The sequence below is a fragment of the Zalophus californianus genome, chromosome 6, assembly GCF_009762305.2.
Source record: "Zalophus californianus isolate mZalCal1 chromosome 6, mZalCal1.pri.v2, whole genome shotgun sequence".
Taxonomy (NCBI): domain Eukaryota; kingdom Metazoa; phylum Chordata; class Mammalia; order Carnivora; family Otariidae; genus Zalophus; species Zalophus californianus.
The window spans coordinates 4,945,452-4,964,435 of record NC_045600.1 but is presented as its reverse complement, the minus strand read 5'-3'; the positions used below and the strand labels follow the sequence as shown (position 1 = coordinate 4,964,435).

Here is an 18,984-nt window from a genome sequence, read left to right as displayed (position 1 = left end):
CAGCTGTGTGACCCAGAGCAAGTCATTTCCTCTTTGCAGCCCGCCTCACCCAAGACAGGTCCTCTCGGTGGCTGACAGCGTTGTGAGAACGAAAATGAAGTTGAACTAAGTTAGGAGAGTGCCTGGGCTCTGCCGGGGAGCGGGGTTCCCCTGCCCCTGCTTCCTGAGAACAAGGAAGAAGGTACGCTAGGACCAGGGCCTTGCCGAGTAGGAGACAAAAGAGATCCTTGTCAAGGATCTGGTTTTTAATTTGTTTTAAATTTTCTCATGTCTATACTGAACACATACTACATGTTACTTGTAGTCAGAAAGTCCAATTTCTATAAAAAGCAAAGTGATATAGGTTAAATTACTTCATTAGCGATGGGGAAAGCAAGCTAACATTGATCTCGTGCCTGTCATGTGCCAGGCTGCCAGGCCAGGTATTTACAAAAGGCATGTCTGCGAAAGCGTGCAGGCACCTTCTGTGCTGCCCATCATCTGAGCGCGGCAGGAAGGCAGCAAGCAAGGGCAGGGTCGGGCTGGTCTACCCAGGGCAGCATCTTTCCTTGAGTGCTGGCAGGCCCTCTCCTCCCACCGAGCAGCAGGCCCACTGCCCACCATCTGGATCCTCCTCCTTCCCCAGCTGAAACATTCACACGGGGACCAGCAAGGCGGCAAGGCGTGGCTCCCTGAAAACTTGACTAGAGCCGATACTGGGGCCCGGGACAGCAAGGTCTGGAAGCCATGGCCGTGGAAGCTCACTTTGGGCTTGAAAAGATTCAACCCATGTTGTGTCCCACCTAGTGGTGGGGACAGGACCTTTGAGGACGGGGAGGTTTGAGACCTCCGTGGCAGAAAGCCCGTGGTCACGGGAGGTAGTGGCTTCCGTTGCTGAGATCAGGCAGGAGGACCAGGCTGGGAGGCACACAGGAGACTCCTGTGCTGGGCCGGAGCCTGCCCTAGAATCAGATGGTCTGTTTCAGCTTCGGGATTCTGTTGCTCTCTATCCCGCTGTGTCCCTGATCCAGGGGACGACCTGCTAATCCCTCAGCGGCTCGAAGCACGTGTGGGAAAAGCCTTCTACACATCATAGATTTTGTTGTGGGCTGAGCGTGGGTGCCCTTTGTCCTGGGGAGGAGACAGGCCCCTTCCGCATGTAGTCCAGGAGGAATGAGACCAGCCTGCCTGGAGTCTCTGCCCTGTCCCTATGACTCTGTGCTGTTCCCCAGTGACACCCGAGCTGGCAAAGAGAAGGAACAATCAGCTCGTTCTCAGTTTGGGGCAGAAGCCTGCCTGTTCTTGTGAATGTGGCTTGGCACCAGCCTCCATCTGAACATAGGGCGCTCGTAGTAGACCCGGGCTGCTCTGGGCCCTTGCCCCCAGGGCCAATGTGTGGCCCGGTCAGTGACAGCCTCTGCCATCTGTGCCTTGCTGTGTCCTGCCCACCCCCAGCTGTGGGCTCCTGGATGCGGGCAGGAGGGCCCTGCATTGTGGTGAGGAGACCAGGCTGTGTCTCCACTAGACCAGGTGTGAGTCCCTGGCTCGGACACTTAACCCACCGTGACAGTCATTCCTTTGCTCACAGGGCAGGACAAAATGGATCTGCTGGGGGGGCGCCTGGGTGGCTCAGTCGTTAAGCGTCTGCCTTCGGCTCAGGTCACGAACCCAGGGTCCTGAGATCGAGCCCTGCATCGGGCTCCCTGTCCCACGGGAAGCCTGCTTCTCCCTCTCCCACCCCACCCCCCTGCTTGTGTTCCCTCTCTCGCTGTGTCTCTCTCTGTCAAATAAATAAATAAAATCTTTAAAAAAAAAAAAATGGATCTGCTGGGTTTGGTGATGCTGAGTGCACCGGTGGTTTTAGGCGGAACGGCTTTGTGGGGCAGCCCGAGAGGGAGGGTGAGAGGGCCTAGTAGCTGAAGGACTGCCTCTGAGCCGTGTGAGCAGCACAGGGTGGTTCGTGGGCTCCGGGAGAAGAGCCCCGAGACACGGAGAGAGACGTGATTGAGGGGACAGTCTGGGGACGGCGTTGTACCTGTTGAGAGGTCAGGGACGGCTCCTGTGGGCCAGGCGGGCAGAGACAGAGTTCCAGGTTGGTTTGCCAGGGCCTTTCTTCTCCGCTAACCTCTGCGCTTCTGTGCTTCTCTGCCCCACAGGCCCCTCCACCCAGCGTCAGGTGCAGAATGGCCCCTCTCCTGAAGAGATGGACATCCAGAGAAGGTAATCCCCCACCCAGCAGGGCCAGTGGCACCCTTCGACTCCCAGAGACAGGCACTGAAGGGGGGACAGGCCTGACCGGAAGGAAGAGGGAGCAAGGTGGTTGCGGCTTTGTCAGAGTGAAGAAGGGAATGTGTGGTCTCATGGGGATTTGCAGTCTGCAGCATCCTGAACTCAGGATGAACTCAGCCCTCCCACATGTGTCAGGAGGTAGCTGTCACGACGTGGAGGGGTTTAGTAACGTGACCAAGGCCGCGCTGCTGGAGATGGGCAGACAGATGCCCAGGGCTGTCTGCCTGACGCCTGTGACCTGAGCACCATCCTGTGCTGCCCGCCACTCCCTCAGTGGATGCCTCGGGTGGGTGCCACGGCCTCTCAGGAGGATCTAAACCCCGGGCCCCTCACCCCCCGGCGGAGACTAAGGTGGACAAAGGCCGTGAAAGTTCTTCGGGGGCTGCGGCAGCTCTTCGACAGTTTGGCCAGGGCTGTGTAGTTGTCCTTGTTTGCCAGCCTGAGAGGAGGCAGCTCCCATGGGATGTGGGCCATAGGACGACACCCACCCTCGCTCCAGGGAGCTTCTAAAGTGCTCAGACTGGGAGGAAGGACCAGTGTCATTGTCCTGAAGTTACAGAAGAGTCATGGTGGCCAAGGAGGGAGCAGCCGCCCCAGGTCAACATCGCCAGGGAAGACAGGGCCAGGGCGTGCACCCAGCCTGCCATCGCCTTGGCAGGGGCTCTGTATCTCTGAGAGGCTCTGAATCGGGCTCTGTGGGAGCTGTATCCAGGACATGGGCCTGGTGCAGGCCCTCCCCATCCAGGTTCTCGGAAGAGGGGCCAAGCTGGGGGCCTGCAGCTAGGCTCACGTGGAATCCTGGGCTGGGATTTGGGGAGGCCCTGTCCCCACCCCTCCGCTAGCTGGGAGGATCTCCAGGGCCCTCCTTCCTCTAGCCTCTCCCCCACTCTGAGGAGTAAAGGCTGAGGCTCGGGAACCTCTGGGCGCCTTCTTCCCCGATTAGGGGTACTCTGTAACCATGGGCAGGTTCCTGCTCTAGGCCTCAGTTTCCCATTGGAACGTAACAGTGGTATTCCTCGCTCCGCTCACCTCAAAGAAAGGAGGTAAAGATGGGAATGTGCTTCTAGATGGCCTACGGGCAAGAGAGACTCCTTTTATCAATTCCCACAGGTCTCTTGATTCCGTGGGCCTGTCTTCTGGCCTCTCAGAAATACAGCACATTGCTGTTTATTGAAGGGCTTTTACAGCTTTTGGCTTGTTTTATTCCTCACACTAACCTTCCAGGGCTCCTGTTACTGGTACCGTTGCTCACACGAGCCAGGAGAGCAGAAAGGACTTGCCCAAAGTAATGAGAAGTTAGAGGCACAACCAGGACCGGCAGCCTGTCTGGCACCAGCTCAGCACTCTGCCGGGTCCTGGGGCTGCCTCCACCCCGAGAAGGGCATGGGTGAGCCCCACCAGACTCAGGAATGAACGTACAGAGCAGATGGGCCCTAAGCAGATCTCTCAGAACTGGTTAAACACCACCCTGTATTACCCTGACCCACCACCCAAGTCCGGCATTCCTTCCCGAGACCTCCTGCAGTCCCCTGCCTGTGGGCCGGAGCGCCCCCTGGAGACCAGGCTGTGAACTTCAGGAGTCACCACAGGCCACAGGGCGGGCACCCCGCCCCTGTGTGTCTCTGCTGGTCACCTCACACAGAGGGAGGCCCAGGGGAGAGAGGACTTATGTGGGGCCGAACACCAGGTGGTGATTCCAAGCACAGGAACCTTGTATTCTCTCACAGAGTCTTAAGTCCACACCTGATTTTTAAGGATTTCCAAGCACTTTCATTTTGCTGAGGGCATCTAAGCATATGGATCCTGCTGGGAAAGTTGAAGTTATGGGTGATGTTTCAGCAGTTTGGATAGAGAAGCTGATGGAAGCACTGCTGGGAGCTTTTCCAACACTTTTCGTGCCAGAAAGGTCTTTTCCATTATTTTGTAGGGATCGCACATAGTCCTTCTGAGAGCCCCCTGAACACGTGTTGTGCTTCCTCTGCAGAGAAAAAGCTGAGGCCCAGGGGAGGGGCATGACTTGTCCATGCTTACAAAGCCACAATCCCAGAACAGGAGCCAGAAAGCTCACTGCCTCTCAGTGGTCTTTGCAGTAAACTCTGGGTCCCCTCTGGAGGAGGTGCTGTATCACTGACCTTTCTTGAAGATGAAGGCAGCTGTATTTTTTCCTTCCTCCATGTATTTCTTGCTTCACAAAGCACTTACTGAGCAGCTGCTACATGCCAGGTGTGGTGCCCGCACCGGAGAAGCGCCGGCTCACTGTAAACTGAGAGCGCGGTGCAGACACGTGGCCGGCAACTTCCCATTCCACCGGCCGCCCTTCCTGCCTTACCTGCCAGGCAGAGACCGCTGCTTGCCTCCAGCGCGCTCTCCTCCTGAGCCCAGAGCAGGTGTCCGAACATCCCGTGACCCTGGGCTTTGTCGGCACAGCTAATTAGAGTTGGCTTGCAACAGTTTGTGAAGACTGGTCCCTCTCCAGGGTCTGCATGACTCCTTGAGCCCCCCTCTGCCCCAGCATCTCAGTCCCAGATTCCGTGGACATATTCGTGCGTCGGTGTCCTCACTGCGCCAGCCCTCAAGAGCACCGAGGTCACTCTGCCTTAAGGAGAGGGGACATTTGTGCCCACTGAGGCACACATAGCATTGCTGTCTAATGGAGGCCTGGCCTGTGGCTGGATCTGGGGTAAAAAGAGTAAGGACGTGCAGCCTTAGTGTCCACTTCTCCTGGCAACCAGCAATGCCTAAATTGTTCCAGGAAATGTAGTCATGTGTAATAAGAATGGGTGACCCTGAGGTCAGGGCTGCTGAGGCCAGAGGCTCCCAAAAGTCAGATGAGCCCGTCCAGCCTGGGGAGAAGCTTGGTCTCTCAGCCAGATGGTCGCCCCAGCCTTCATGAGGGGCTTCCCTGTTGAGGTGTGCCTGAGACAGTTCAGGGGGTGCTGCCAGCGCTGTCCTGTTCAGGGACCTGGAGCCAGTCACATGCCCCGCCTCCCGTGAGTGAGCACAGCGAGCCCAGCGGGCAGGGCCGGAGCGGACGGGCCGAGCTCACCGCCGAGGCCCCCGGCCCGGGGCGTGCAGCGGCGGTCAGGGAGTGCCAGCGAAACCCGACTCCGCAGCCCGGGCTCCCGGACACAGAGCCCCATTGTTCTCGGTGCCGAGACGTCAGGCCTGCTCTGCTGTTGTTTTTCAGACAAGTGATGGAGCCTCAGCAGCACCAGCAACAGCGGCAGGAGTCTCTAGAGAGAAGGACCTCGGCCACAGGTGAGAGCCCCTCCGGGGCCTGCTCCTCTCGCTGCACCCGGCCCCTTCACTGGGCACCCCGCGCCCTCCGGGAAGAGCTGCCGGCTGTGTAGGTCTCAGTGTGTGACAGTCACATCCGATGAAAGCAGGGGGACAGGGGCACAGCTGGGGGGAGAGGATGAGCTCGGCTCGGCCCGGCCCTTGCCTTCCGGCCTCTGGTCCCCCCTCACTGGCTGCCTGAGCAGATGCTCCGTGGGCATGGGCCGTGGCTCTGGCACTGTGCTAAGGGCTAGGGACACAGAGCGGTGAGCCAGGCGGATGCCGCCCCGGCCCGGGGAGCTCAGTGTCCAGTTGGGGGCACAAACAAGTGGAGGACACGGAACATCAGGGTGCACACATGGTGACCAAGTCAGTGCCAGCTGCGAGGCCACACAGAGGCAGGCCCCGCCGGCCCCGGGGCTCAGAGCCCCTCCGGCCGAGGTGCAGGGTCGTCCTAACCGTTGACTGGACCTGAGCTCAGGGAGGCCAGAGAAGGTTCCCTGAAGAGCGGCAGTGCTGATTAGTAAGCACAGGACTTCCCAGCCCCGTGAGTGCCTTCAGATCCTGCGTTTTACGTGCTTCTCCCAAACACCCTGTGCAGTAAGCCAGGGAACGTTACCCCGGGTCACTGATGGGAAGACCGAGCACCACCCCCTGCCCGGAGGCAAGAGCCCCCACTCCGGCAGAGGCTGGCTGGTAGCAGCCCCTCTCAGCTAGACTCCTTCACTGAGACCCCTGTGGGCCCCCTGCCCCGCTCTGGCCCACTGTCCACATTCTTAATGCACAGCCATCGCTGGCCCACGTCACCCCTTCCTGACACCCCCGTCCGGGCCGGCCTCCTAGCAGCTCCTTCCACGTTCTCCAGCACCTCTCCGGCACAACCCGTCTTCTTCCAGCCCCGGCCCCACTCCTCCTTCACCAAACTCAACTCCTGCTCTTCTGTCACCATCCCAGCACGGTGGCCACCTCCCTGAGGAAGTCCCCGAACTTCTGGCCCTGCGGTTGGAGCCCTTCTTCCATAGGCCACCGTGTGCCCACTGCCGATGGCACACGCCATCCCGCCACCGCTACAGAGGTGCATCCGTCTGTGTGACTGGCTCACTGCTTGCCTACGAGGCCGTGAGCAGAGAGCCTGTGGCCGCGTTCCCCAGCACCTGACGCCGCGCTGGCCACACGGGGGAGCTTGCTGGGCGCTGGGTGGAGGGCTGTGCGGATGGTGGACCGAGGACTGCCAACCCTTGGCATTGTTCCCCAACATATGCCCCACTCAGCCCCGCAGCCAGTTACCTGCCACAGCACTAGCTGCATCTCGGGGACCGACGGGCCGGTGCCTGGGGTGGTGCTGGGTACAGGGAAGGAAAAAGAGATACAGTTTGTGCCACTTCATCTCCCATGGGAAGACCACGATCAGAGCGAGAGAAAGTTAGCTGAGCTCAAGGGATGTTAAGTATGTGACGCTCTGGGTCCAGCCAAGCCCACCCCAGAATGCTGGGGAGACCGGGGTCGGGAGTGACAGACCAGGGCTGGGTGCACCCCACAGGGGCTTTCTGGAGGAAGCACCTTGAGCTTGTCCCTCAGAGGAGCAGGCTGCCTTCTGTCCCTCCTTCCAGGGAAGTAGCAGCTGGGGACTAGGGACCGACTAAGCCCCACCCTTGCCTTTCAGGACCCATCCTCCCACCGGGGCACCCCTCATCTGCAGCCAGCGCCCCCCTCTCGTGTAGCGGACCCCCGCCCCCGCCCCCACCCCCTGTCCCACCTCCACCCACGGGGGCCACCCCCCCTCCCCCACCCCCACTGCCAGCCGGAGGAACACAGGGTGCCAGCCATGACGAGAGCTCCGTGTCCGGACTGGCTGCTGCCTTGGCTGGGGCCAAGCTGAGGAGAGTCCAGCGGGTAAGCGTCCATGGGTGTGGGCGGGCCGGGCTGGGGGCCGCCTTCTCACCGCCCAGGGGACAGTGCCCTCCCTCGTCTGCAAGACACAGGAGAGCCCCCCGGGGAGACGCCACCTCTGCCGCCTGGGGCTGTGGCAGCCAGAAGTGCTGTGGGTTGCTGCTGGCCCTCCCGCTGACCGTCACGGGCAGGGCGAGAAGCACCCCCTTGCAGATGAGGAGACTGAGGCATGGACGTGGGAGCAGTTGGCCCACCAGGTGGCGGTCAGCTGCGGGCTTCGGACTCAGGCCCAGGTCTCCTGGATCTAGGTCCCTCCCGCCTCCCACACGGACCCTAGAGGCCCCCCTGCCTATCCCAGCACATCTGCGGCAGCCTGGAAGGGGGGGCGGCCATGGGGCAGCTGAGTGTGCCTGTGGTTCTGACAGCAGCTCCCAGACAGAATCTGGCTTCCTTCCCCAGAGCCGCCTCCTCCCTGGCACGTCACACCCACCTTAGCAAGGGCATGGACGTGAGCCAGCAGAGCTAGGCAGTGTCTGCTGACCGACCAGCCGGTCCCGGTCCCTTGCTGGACTCTGGTTTGGTCGCCGGGGGGCTGGGGGGCGGGGTGGGACTCGAGAGCCTCGGGCCTCTTGCAGTGCCACCATCATAAGAATCCCGTCCGGGCTTGCATGCACCCCCTCCCCCTCCAGTGACGTCCTGCCACAGACACCAGACTGAAACGCCACGTCCTTACCCCTTAGCCAGAAGATGCATCCGGAGGCTCTAGCCCCAGCGGGACCTCCAAGTCTGATGCCAACCGGGCGAGCAGTGGGAGTGGAGGAGGAGGCCTTATGGAAGAAATGAACAAGCTGCTGGCCAAGAGGTGAGTGTTCGGGCCCCCCCCAGACTCAGCCACTTGTCAGGGATCTCCTGCCCCTCAGCATCAGTGTGCAGCCCATGCCCAGCCCCAGGCATGTCCCCTGGGCTCAGCCAAGCAGGGGACTGTCAGTCAAGTTCACCTGCTCGAGGGCTCAGCCTGAGGCGTCAGGCCCAGAGGAGTCCTCTCAGCTCCGAGCCCCTCCTCATCTGGTTGATTGACGCAGCCTCCTTGCACCAGCCTCGCTCCGAGCAGAGGGACGTTTGGAGGTCGTCTCGGAGATGGGTACCGGGGGAAAGAGGCTCATTCCCCACACTTAAGATCCCAAACATAGATGAGATGTCTCGGTGCTGGCGCCTCCCAGAGTCTCCCACGGCGAATGCGTGCTGTGGGGCCGGCCCTGCGGGGGCGCTCGTGGAGGGCACAGGGAAAGGCCTTCTGAAGGGGCAGGAGCCCGGAAGACACCAGCCTGGGAGACGGAGCAGGAGTTCCGCCCGTGTCCCAGCTGGGCGCTGGGGCCCAGGGCCTGGTCATCCCCTTCTCCACCACAGCGGCAGCTGTGGCTCCCACTCACCCAAGGCCATCAGCCTGTCACTGTGCCTCACGGTCGCGCCCCAGCTGACACTGCGGCAGGCAGAGGGGCCGGGCAGTTCCTTCTCAGGAGGGCCGCGGAGCTTGGATGTTCCTCGTAAGTGCGGCGTGGCAGCAGGCACATGCTGGCATACGTTGTCGCCGCCGCGGCCCCCCGGGGCCTGTCAGCACGCTCCTTCTCGTCCGCGGAAGCCGCACCCAGCCTCACTCCCACAGCGACAGCCACCCCCCACCTCCTCTCGGTCCCCTTCCAAATGGGCTCGCCCCGCCGAGAGCTGGACTGGGAGTGTCCCCTCACTAAGTGCACCCAGCTCCGTGAGGATGAGGTGGGAAACCCAGGCCCCCCGAGGGCAGGTCGTTGGCCTGGTGCTTTGCAGCAGGGGCAGAGCCAGTGTTTCCTGCGCGGGAGCTCCGCACACACGGCCAGCGGCAGCAGGGGGAGCCTGCGGGCAGTGGCAGAGGAGCCGTGAGGCTGCCCCACGGCACACATAGGTAACCAAGAGCAGGGGCAGACTGTGAGCAGTTGTCACACACGGAACGGAGGCTCGCAGGGTAATCTGGCTACCCGCCAGTGCAAGCCACTCCCTGGGGAAAGCCAAGGAGGGCTTCCCAGAGGAGGTTCCACATGAGCACAGCCCGGAAGGAGGAGAACACTTGTCCAGGCTGAGGCGAGTGGGCAGTGCTGCAACACGGGGAAGGCTGAGAAAGCCGCCGGGCCTGCAGCCCGGGGCGTGGAGGAGAGTGACCGAAGGTCAGGCTGCAAGAGGTAGCCTTGTCTGCATGCACTTTGGACTCCATCCCACAGAGGTGAGCGGGGCCTTGTGTAAAAATAGATGTTTTTCAGAAAGAAAATATTCACGCTTTGCTCAAGTCCAAAATCAGTGCGTCAGCAATAACAACTAGGCCTAGATGGTTCAGACCAAACGCAGGGGAAGTGCCTGAGGACAGGAAAAGGTCGGCATCGCCAGAACCCGGTGAGACGCCCAGATGTGGGGGGACAGTCGAGGCCCCGCCAAGAAGAAGCATGAGTGCACCCCGCTGACAAGGGTTCAGCGAGACGCTCTTTGAAGTGTGGCATTTCTGCCTGTCCCTCGGGGGGCAGTGGCAAGGTCTCTCTCGCAGGAGCCGGGTATAGGCGGGAAAGTCATCATGGCCAAGAGCTGTGTGCCGGGCCCTCCCGGGACTGCCATGCCTGCCTGCTCTGTACCTTTAGAAAATTAAAGGCTGGCTCTGGAGAGTGTCAGAGAGCAAAGTGGTGATGGGGAGCCCAGCCGGGAGGCTGCTGTTTCCAGGAAGAGGTACTGCCGGCTGGCACTAGGTGTCCAAAGTGAAGACAGGAGGGCAGACTTGAAATACGAGGCAGAGGCAGAATTGGCTCCGCTCTTTTTTTTTTTTTTTAAGATTTTTATTTATTGAGAGAGAGCATGAGCATGAGCGGGGGCAGGGCAGAGGGAGAGGGAGAAGCAGACTCCCCAGAGGCCAAACAGGGAGCCCAACGCAGGGCTCAATCCCAGGATCCCGGGATCATGACCCGAGCCGAAGGCAGATGCTTAACGCCTGAGCCACCCAGGCGCCCCTGCATTGGCTCCACTTTTGTGAGAAAGAGGTTGGTGGGGAGGATTCCCCAGGTTTCTAGGAGGAACGACTCCCTGCGGGCCTGTGCCCTGGCCGGGACAACCTCACCTCCTGAGTTACGCGAATGCTGTGTGCCCCGGCAGCTTCGCTGAGCCCTGGGGCGTGTGTAGATGTGGGAGTCAGCCAGATGTGGGTGACCACCGAGGCCAAAACAGGGGTGGGCTTCAGAGGCTAAGGGATGGCGTCCAGGCAAGTGGGGAGCAGGCAGATTGAGCAGAGGGCATCAGTTACAGCTCTCGGGGGTCCTCCCCTTTCTGAGCGGGCCAGGCTCACAGTGGTGTTCCAGATCAGGGAGGGTGCGGCTGCAGGACTGCGTTCCAAGGTAGGAAGAGGTCGTTCTCCTTCCCACAAGGTAGTGAGGTTCCCTTCCCTCAGCCAGTCAGCCTGAAGACAGAATGCTCCCCCAGCCCTGACCTGTGACCGGGGCCACCTCTCCCTGTCCCACGTGGCCTGGCCTTGAGTGTCTGGGAGGCACAGCTGCCACGTGGCCAAACCCAGGCACCCGGGGAACCTGGACAGGGTGCATACCAACTTCTTCCAGCCCTCAGGTGCTATAAACAGACATAGGAATGCCCCCTATTCTGGGCTCTATTCTCCCTGCCCAGGCCCGTTTTGTGCCCAGGGTCATGGGACAAGCACAGAAGACCTGGACACTCACCTGGGCATCGCCAAGGCCGCTCGAACAGTTGCCTCCTTCACACCAAACAGGGGTCAGATCCCCACCACAAGTTCCTCTGAGGACCAGGCTGTGCCCAGCAGAGGCATCTGGGTCAGCGTGAGAACTTTCAGGAGCTGATTTGCACCTTCTTCCTCCTTGTATTAGGAGAAAAGCAGCCTCCCAAACAGACAAGCCGGCTGATAAAAAGGAAGACGAAAGCCAAGTGGTAAGCAGACCCCGGTCCTCGCTGCCCTGGGCGCCCACCGGTGGGGGACACCAGGCCTTTGGGGCATTGACGTGCACCCGGTTTGAACATACCTGTGATAGAAACTTCACCAGGTGGTTCACAGGAAGACAGGAGAGTTTGGGGGGACCAAGGTGCAGAAGAGCCTGCGGAGCACCCCCACATTCCAAGGGGCAGGCCTGTGCTCTCTGAGCATCTAGCAGGCACTGCTTTGCCCTAGAGCTCACAACTTCACGAGGTCAAATGAGAGGCCGAGCAGCAGGATCCAGCCCCAGAGTGCCATGAGGGGAAGGCCTGCAGTCTGGGTGCACAGAGGGGCCACGCGGACAGACCCCGCCTCTGCCGGGAGAGGACCCAACAAGCAGACAAATAAAGTGCTAAGGGCAGAGAGAGAAGGAGCAGCAGGGGCCCTGGGAGTAGAGGGAGACATCCTGAAACCATGCCTCGAGCCCCCAGGAGAAGTGACATTTGCCCTGAGCTTTAAATGGTGAGCCTGAGTTTGCAGAGTGGAGACACAGTGGACGGGGCTGTGGGGACGGAGGCTGACACGCAGAGGGGTGGGCGAGTTTGCAGAGCGGCGTGGGGCCCCCCCAGCTCTCAGGGTTCTGCCTGGCCCGCTGGTCAAGCCTGCCTCCCCCAGCAGGAGGTACTTTTAGCAGCGGGGTACTGAGGACAGAGCTAAGTTTTAGAGCTCACTTAGGCAGCAGCACTGATGAACTTGTGGGCTGGTTGGGGATAGAATGAATTCTTACCATGTCCTCCTCTCTTGGTGAAAGACGTGAATGGGATCTTCCACAACCAGGACGTAGGCTGTGCCCTGGGCAGCCCTGACCTACAGGGCCGACTAGAACCTCCCTCCCCAGGCCCTGCCCTGCAGCAGCCCACCTGCACAGCCCCCTCTAGGATCACTTGCCTTCTGGTCCTCACAGCAGCCCATGGAGATGGGAGCCAGGCCTGGAGAAGGGAGGTCCCTTCCGTGTTCCTGCCAGGCTGCTCCCACGGGCAGCAGGAGGGTCCCAGTGGACAGTGGTACAGAAGCTCCCCCGGAGCTCAGGCCATATGCTCGTGCTCACGAGGCGCCGGCCTCAGTAATGGGGCTCAGTAATGGGCAGGGCTTGCTGCTGGCCACAAAGAAAGTCGGCCCTGCTCTGCTGGAGCCCGCGTCTCCCCCCACAGCCTTCTCCTTCCCTGCCTGTCCACGGGCGAGCCGCACTCCCCAGCAAGATTTCAGGCTTGCACTTGTTAATGGCAGTACTCGTCTGGCTGATTATAAAAGTAATACGTGCTCCTTAGAAAATGTAAGAAACTGCCGTTTCCTTGTGACCTGGTCAGAGCACCCTGCCCTTGCCCCAGCTGGCCTTCCTAAGCAGACTCTGAGGGCAGAGCTTTTCTTTTCCATTTCAGGAAGAGCCGAGCACCTCTCCATCTCCGGGGACCCGAGCAACCAGCCAGCCACCTACCTCCTCAGGTAAGGGGCGCTGTCCCGCCCTGCGACGGCTACGAGGTCTTAGAGCAGGAGGGCCCCCCCCCCAGCCAGATGATGCAACCCAGGGCCTCGCTTTACAGATGAGCTGTGAGGGCCAGTGAAGTGACACTAGCGGGTCTCCCAGACACCTTCTGGAAGCCCCGAGCCTCCGGGCGGAGCCGGGACAGGCGCAGCTGTGGCGTCCACGCTGAGCCGGAGCAGGTGCTGGTGTGGCCACCTGGGCTGACAGCCCCACGACAGCAGAGCCAGCCGGGCCATAATGGCCCCTGCAGCCCTCTCGTGTCCCACACGGTGGGAGGAGGGCACTGCCTCAGGGGCTCAGGTTCCTGGCCTCAGGCCAGGGCTCTGACGGGGAATACGGACCCGTCTTGCTCGTTGTGGCGCTCAGAGGAGGTGTGCCCGGTGATGCTTACAAAGTAACGGGTGAGGACACACAGCCCCGAACCCTGCTCAGAAGCCCGTGGGAGCTGCACGATGCGGGGATGTCATTAGGAGGCTGCGGAGCAGAAAGAAGCCGCCGTGTCTGGGCACTCGGTCGTTAGACGCTCGTGCAGCCATCTGCTCCGAGCCGCGCCTGTGCTCCTGAGCGTGGCGGCAGAGGCAGAAGGGAAGCCGGGCCCCCGCCCCCCCCCCCGTCCCCCCAGCGGAGGGAGGCCCTGAGCAGCTGCGGCACCGGCCTCTGGTCCTGCTGCCCTGCCGGCCAGGCTGCCGCTCCTCCTCGGCGCCTCGGTGCCCGGGGATTCTTGGAGAAAGACTCCACGAACACCTCACACCCCAGTGAAGGGGCAGACCTCCCAGAGGTGGCATTTGAGTTGACCTGGATGAGGAGGAGCCTGCCCTTGCAAAGAATGTGTTTCCCAGTTTAGGAGGTGACGTGTTTGGCTCAAGGCCACATGCCTGGCGCCCGGATGTGGTCCCAGCCCTTGTGCCTGTGGGCCCAGTGTGCACCCCACAGTGTGGCCTTGGGGAGACCCTCCTGAGGACAGGGGGCCTCCCTGCGGCCCCTGGGGGTTTCTCTTCTGTCTCTCTGCCAACCCTGCAAAGTCAGGAATTCAGTTCAGTCTAGCTGCTCTCTTGAAGTAAAACGAAATATTAATTTAGCCCCACTTGCGAGCGATCATGGAAGGAGAAACCAGCTTTCGGGGCGTGAGGGGGAAGGGAGTGTGGAGAGTGTGGAGCAGACGAGCCTCTCGGGGCAGCAGGGGGACATGTGGGCCTGCGGGCTGCCCTGAAAGCATCCAGGCCGAGGGCTTCCTCCCGCCCCACTCAGCCCTTTGCTGGAGTCGCAGGTCGACTCCAGGAGTCACGGTTAAGAGGTTCCCTGACCGCTGGTTCACACTCCCAAGAAGAGACCCAACCATAGTGAGAGGACTCAGAACCAGGCCACAGTCAAGGTCAACCAGGTCGAGGGAATGGGAGCTGTGTCCTGAGTGGGGAGACGCAGGGTGACCGCAGCGCCCTCAACAGCCCTGCAAGGGCCAGACCGGGAACAGAGAGCCAGGTTTTCAGCTCCGCCCGAAGCCGACCTTCCTGACGGGGCAGCTCTGCGCCCTCAGCATCGGGGGCCCTCCTGCCTGGAATGGGGTCAGGGGGTGGCCGCTTAGAGTCCTCCCAGATCTGAGGCTCTCTGTCCACTGTATGGATTGACAGAGGCTGGCCGGAAGCCCTGGGAGCGGAGCAACTCGGTGGAGAAACCTGTGTCCTCGTTACTGTCCAGGTGAGCCGCCCTGGGAAGGCGGAGCTGTGAGTCCGGGAGGTGGGGGGGGCGCCAAGGCGGCGATGGGGCGATTCATGTGTCTGTTTCATTCCGTGCCCTAGAACCCCGTCTGTGGCCAAGAGCCCCGAAGCTAAGAGCCCCCTTCAGGCGCAGCCTCACTCTAGGTACTGAACAACTCCGTCTCGGGGGCCTCCTCTGTCCCCTGCCCGTGACTAACACTCCAAACCCGCCCCGTGTGCTGTCACCTAACAATTTGCTCTGGGAAAGGGCGGCCTGTTCCTTCAGACCTGGGGAAGGCAGGGCCGGAGGGACTGCAGGGGCTGTGCAGAACTGCTCCCGGCTGTCCCCTCGCAGAGGGAGAGACCGGGGCCTGGGGAGGGCGATGAAGTGAGGCTGACGTCGAACCCCGGCTCCAGGCTCACTAACCGTGACCTCGGGCAAGCCGGGTGGCCTCTCCCGGCCTCCACTCCTCCCCCACCCCGTAAAGAGGTCTCTTAATCCCTGCGTCCTGTGCCAGCTGTGTGGGGGGCCGCAGCTGGACACAGGAAGTGCTCACTAGCCACAGCCGCATCCCGGGACTGGCCTCCTCTGCCCACAGCACACAGAGCCATGTTCCCCCCAGAGAAACCACGTTTCCTGACTGTATTTCCCAAACCAAAAGCTGGCATGATAGCAGGATAGAACATTCAAAACTGAGGGGTCCCCAAAAGTGAGAGAGGCAAAAGCCACATAGTCCCCATGGGCCAAGTGTGGCCTGAAGTTGCTGGTCTCAGGAACCCGTACTAGGAAAGGTCTCCACTGCCCCGCACAGACTGAAGGGGAGCCGCTCCTCCCACAGAACAGGCCACGCTGGAGCCTGGTCTTGCAGAGTGGAGCCAGGCGCTCTGGGAGAGCTCCAGCCTGGCTCTGGCGGGAATGGGGATGACAGATACTGCTCGTCAGGAATGAGGTCTCAGTGGTCAGCCAGGCTCTGAGCTGGGTCCTGCAGGTCCCTGCCAGCAAGGAGCCTGTTTTCTGTCGGGAAGGCCCGTGCACGAGGCAGCTGTGTGTTCTGAGAGGTGCTGTGTGGAAGACAGGGTCACATGGCAGTCCGGGCTGGGGACAGAGGTGCTTTAGTGCATGGGCTGGGGCAGACCTCTCAGAGGTGGCATTTGAGTTGACCTGGATGAGGAGGAGCCTGCCCTTGCAAAGAACGTGGGGACAGCCTTCCAAGCTGGAGGAGATGGTAAGTGCTGAGGCCCTGTGACCAACCGAGTTCACAGAGCAACAAGCCGGCCAGCGTGGCTAGCCCATGGCGGAAGGTGGGGTGGGCCGAGGGAGGTGAGCTTAGAGGGGTCAGAAGGGGTCCCGGGGCTGGAAGGCTGTGTCTCATTTGTGTGTGCAGGACCCCAGTCCTCAAGCTTTAAGCACAGGGCGCCGTGCTGGACCAGCACTTTCCCCGGCTGTGAAGGGCCTGGGGACCAGCATGGGCCAGGAGCCAAAGGAGGGGCCCCAGGACGAGGGAGGAGGCCGGGCCGCCAGAGCGGCCCCTGCAGCTCGTCCACATGGCCAAGGACACTCTCCGGGGCTGTCCCCTGGGGATGGGGCTCTCTGCCTCTGAGAGCAGTCTGTTCTCTAGCTTCACAGAGGGCTCCGAAGGGGGCATGTGGTGACAGTCCGTCTCGGGGTGACCGCGGCGGGAGGGTGCTGTTAGGTGTGCACGTGGCAGAACTGAGGCCCCGGGAGGTGAAGCAGCTTGCCCAGGTGGCCCGGGAAATGGCTGCTGGAACAGACACAACCCACAGGCCGGACGTGTGGAGCTGGGGTCTCAGGCTGCGCCTCTTTCCCCATCGGGATCCAAAGTTCTTAGACCCCTTGGCCTCTTTCTTGAGTTCAGCCAGGAGGGGCACAGGGGCACATTCTACGTTCTTATTTTGCTTTTTTTTTTTTCTTTTACGATTTTATTTATGAGAGAGAGACAGAGCATGAGCAGGGAGGAGAGGGAGAAGCAGGCTTCCCGCCGAGCAGGGAGCCCGACACAGGGCTCGATCCCAGGACCCTGGGATCATGACCTGAGCTGAAGGCAGATGCTGAACCGACTGAGCCACCCAGGCGCCTCTGCTTTTTTTGTAATCCAGGCTTGGGCACTGAACCACTAAACTTGATTTATTCAGGGGTTTGTTTTCTCGGCTTTATTAAGATATCATCGCCATCTAACATTGTCTGAGTTTACATGGCGGTCCACGTGTGTGCATGCGGTGAAATGCCCCCTGAGATCAGGCTGGCTGACAGCCACCCCTCAGCTTCCAAGCTGCTCTCACGTGTACACCTTGTGCTTAGCTGTAGTCCCCAGGCTGCACATGAGATCCCCGAACTCCCTCGTCGCCACCCGGAGGTGTGCGCCCTTTGACCCTCCTCCACCCGCCCCCCAGCCCTCCCAACCCCCAGCCACCAGCAGTCTCCCCCATTTCTGGGCCTTGGGCTCCTTTGGATTCCGCACATCGTGGAGACCGCGCCGTGCTTGTGTTTCTCTGCCTGGCTTATTTCACTCCGCGTCGCGCCTTCCGGTCACCCCTGTTGTCACACGCAGCAGGTGTCCTTTGTTCTGGCTGGGCGGCTGTGTGCGCCCCATCTTCTTCATCCCTCCGTCAGTGGACACCTGAGGCTTTCGGTCATGCTGCCATGACCGGGGTGTGGGGGGGGGCCCTGTCTTCAGGACAGTGGTTTCTTTTCGTTCAGACACACTAGCCCTGGTCTGGCTTGTCCGCAGTGGCCGGGCCTGCTCTCGCCCTAGAGAGGGCCCCCCCCACCCCCCCGCAGCCGGGCTGGCCCTGCCAGGTCGCATGTCTGCCTGCCATCACCCCCTCGGTCCCCACCACAGCTGGGGCCATGCCATTTCCCCGGACCCGCAGGCCCCAACCACCATCTCTCCCCGGGAGATTAAGTGGGACCCAGACAGCAGAGCCTTGCGCACCGCTGCCCTGCTTTAAGAGGCTGAGTGGCCAGAGGAGCATTTTGTCAGGATTTTCCAGGGACGGTTCACGTACGAGACACTGAACAGCAAACTAGCTAACCTTACTTAGTTCAGCAGCTTTTCAAGGAAATACAGTCCATGCCTCAAAGAGCAAAACCACTTCCGAGGACGTTTCCTGAAAAAAGTTACACACTAGGTAGGACTGGTTACCAGAAGTGGGTGCTTTTAGGATGAGTATGGACTGTGCAATTTTGTGCTTACTGCCGCTTTCCCCGAGCCTCAGTTTAGCCGGGAACACAGACCCCTCACTGAGGAGTAGCCATTCTTTCCGGAGGGGGCGGCATGTGACCTGCACTGTCATATCTGTGTATGAGCTCGCAGATCAGCAAACAGCCCCGTCGCCGTGCCCCCGTCGTGCCCCAGAGCTGGGAAGTATGGTCACAGGATCCATGAGACCCTCTTGAGGTGGAGACGAGCTGTTAGATTCTTGTTAGAGTAGCTCCAGAGTGCCAGGGGTAAAGCAAAAAGCATTTGAAAGACGATGGGAAGAGGGCCGTGCTTGGCCTGCGGTCCTCGGCCCTGAGCTTGGAGGCTCTGGCACACCCGGCCTGCTCTCTCAAGCTCTGTCCCCGCGTGGGGGGCACCCGCCGGCCCTGCCGCCCCCCCCTTACCGCACCCTGCCATCCTCTTCAGGATGAAGCCGGTGGGGAGCGTGAATGACGTGGCCCTGGATGCCTTAGATTTGGATCGGATGAAACAGGTGAGTGTGACCTTTCCTGGGAGGCCATGACAGAGCCAGAGGCCGGGACCCTCTCAGGTCCACGCGGGCAGGCAGGCTCGGCAGGGCGGCCAGAAGTCGCTCAGGGAGCCAGCGGTGGAGGAAGGGGGCACCCACGCTCAGCTCTGCGCCCCCAGCCCCGTCATCAGCAGAAAAGCACCCCTCTGCCCTTCTGGACACTCCAGCCTGCTCCGGGCGCCCCCACCCCCACCCCCACCCCTGGGGCCACCCCTGGTAAAGCCAGCTTCGGGGACTCTGCTTCCTGTCCCTTCACATTGAGGCTCTGCTCCCAACAGGAGATCCTCGAAGAGGTGGTCCGAGAGCTGCACAAAGTGAAGGAGGAAATCATCGACGGTGAGTGCGGGGCCTGCCCTGGGGCGTCACCCAGGGTCGCAGGGGAGCGGCAGGGCAGCCTGGCTCCCAGGGCTGCAAGACAGCAGAGTGGTGGCGGCCCAGCCAGGGAGACCCTTCTGGGCCCAGAGGCCCCGCGGTTCCATATCACCCCCATTCTCTGGTCAAGCAGACTGAGGCTCAGTTAAGTGAGGTGGGGTGACAGCTCGCTCCGCACTCCCCGGCTTCCTCCCTGGGACGCACGTGTGAATGTGTGGACGGGAGAGGAATCAGAGAACGCA

At 61.1% G+C, this 18,984-nt stretch overlaps 1 protein-coding gene across 5 annotated transcripts in view; it reads left to right on the top strand.

Annotated features, from left to right (window-relative positions):
* Positions 1-18,984, top strand: part of EVL (Enah/Vasp-like) — a 146,356-nt gene that overhangs the window by 125,326 nt on the left and 2,046 nt on the right. For 4 of the 5 annotated variants that reach the window (XM_027569452.2, XM_027569457.2, XM_027569453.2 and 1 more), the window contains exons 4-13: positions 2,136-2,199; positions 5,456-5,526; positions 7,208-7,437; positions 8,175-8,296; positions 11,340-11,400; positions 12,823-12,886; positions 14,555-14,621; positions 14,723-14,785; positions 18,268-18,334; positions 18,649-18,706. In XM_027569452.2, coding sequence (XP_027425253.2) covers positions 2,136-2,199; positions 5,456-5,526; positions 7,208-7,437; positions 8,175-8,296; positions 11,340-11,400; positions 12,823-12,886; positions 14,555-14,621; positions 14,723-14,785; positions 18,268-18,334; positions 18,649-18,706 — 867 coding nt within the window. The remainder of the gene's footprint in view (positions 1-2,135; positions 2,200-5,455; positions 5,527-7,207; positions 7,438-8,174; positions 8,297-11,339; positions 11,401-12,822; positions 12,887-14,554; positions 14,622-14,722; positions 14,786-18,267; positions 18,335-18,648; positions 18,707-18,984) is intronic. The other variant, XM_027569456.2, reaches the window with a different exon arrangement.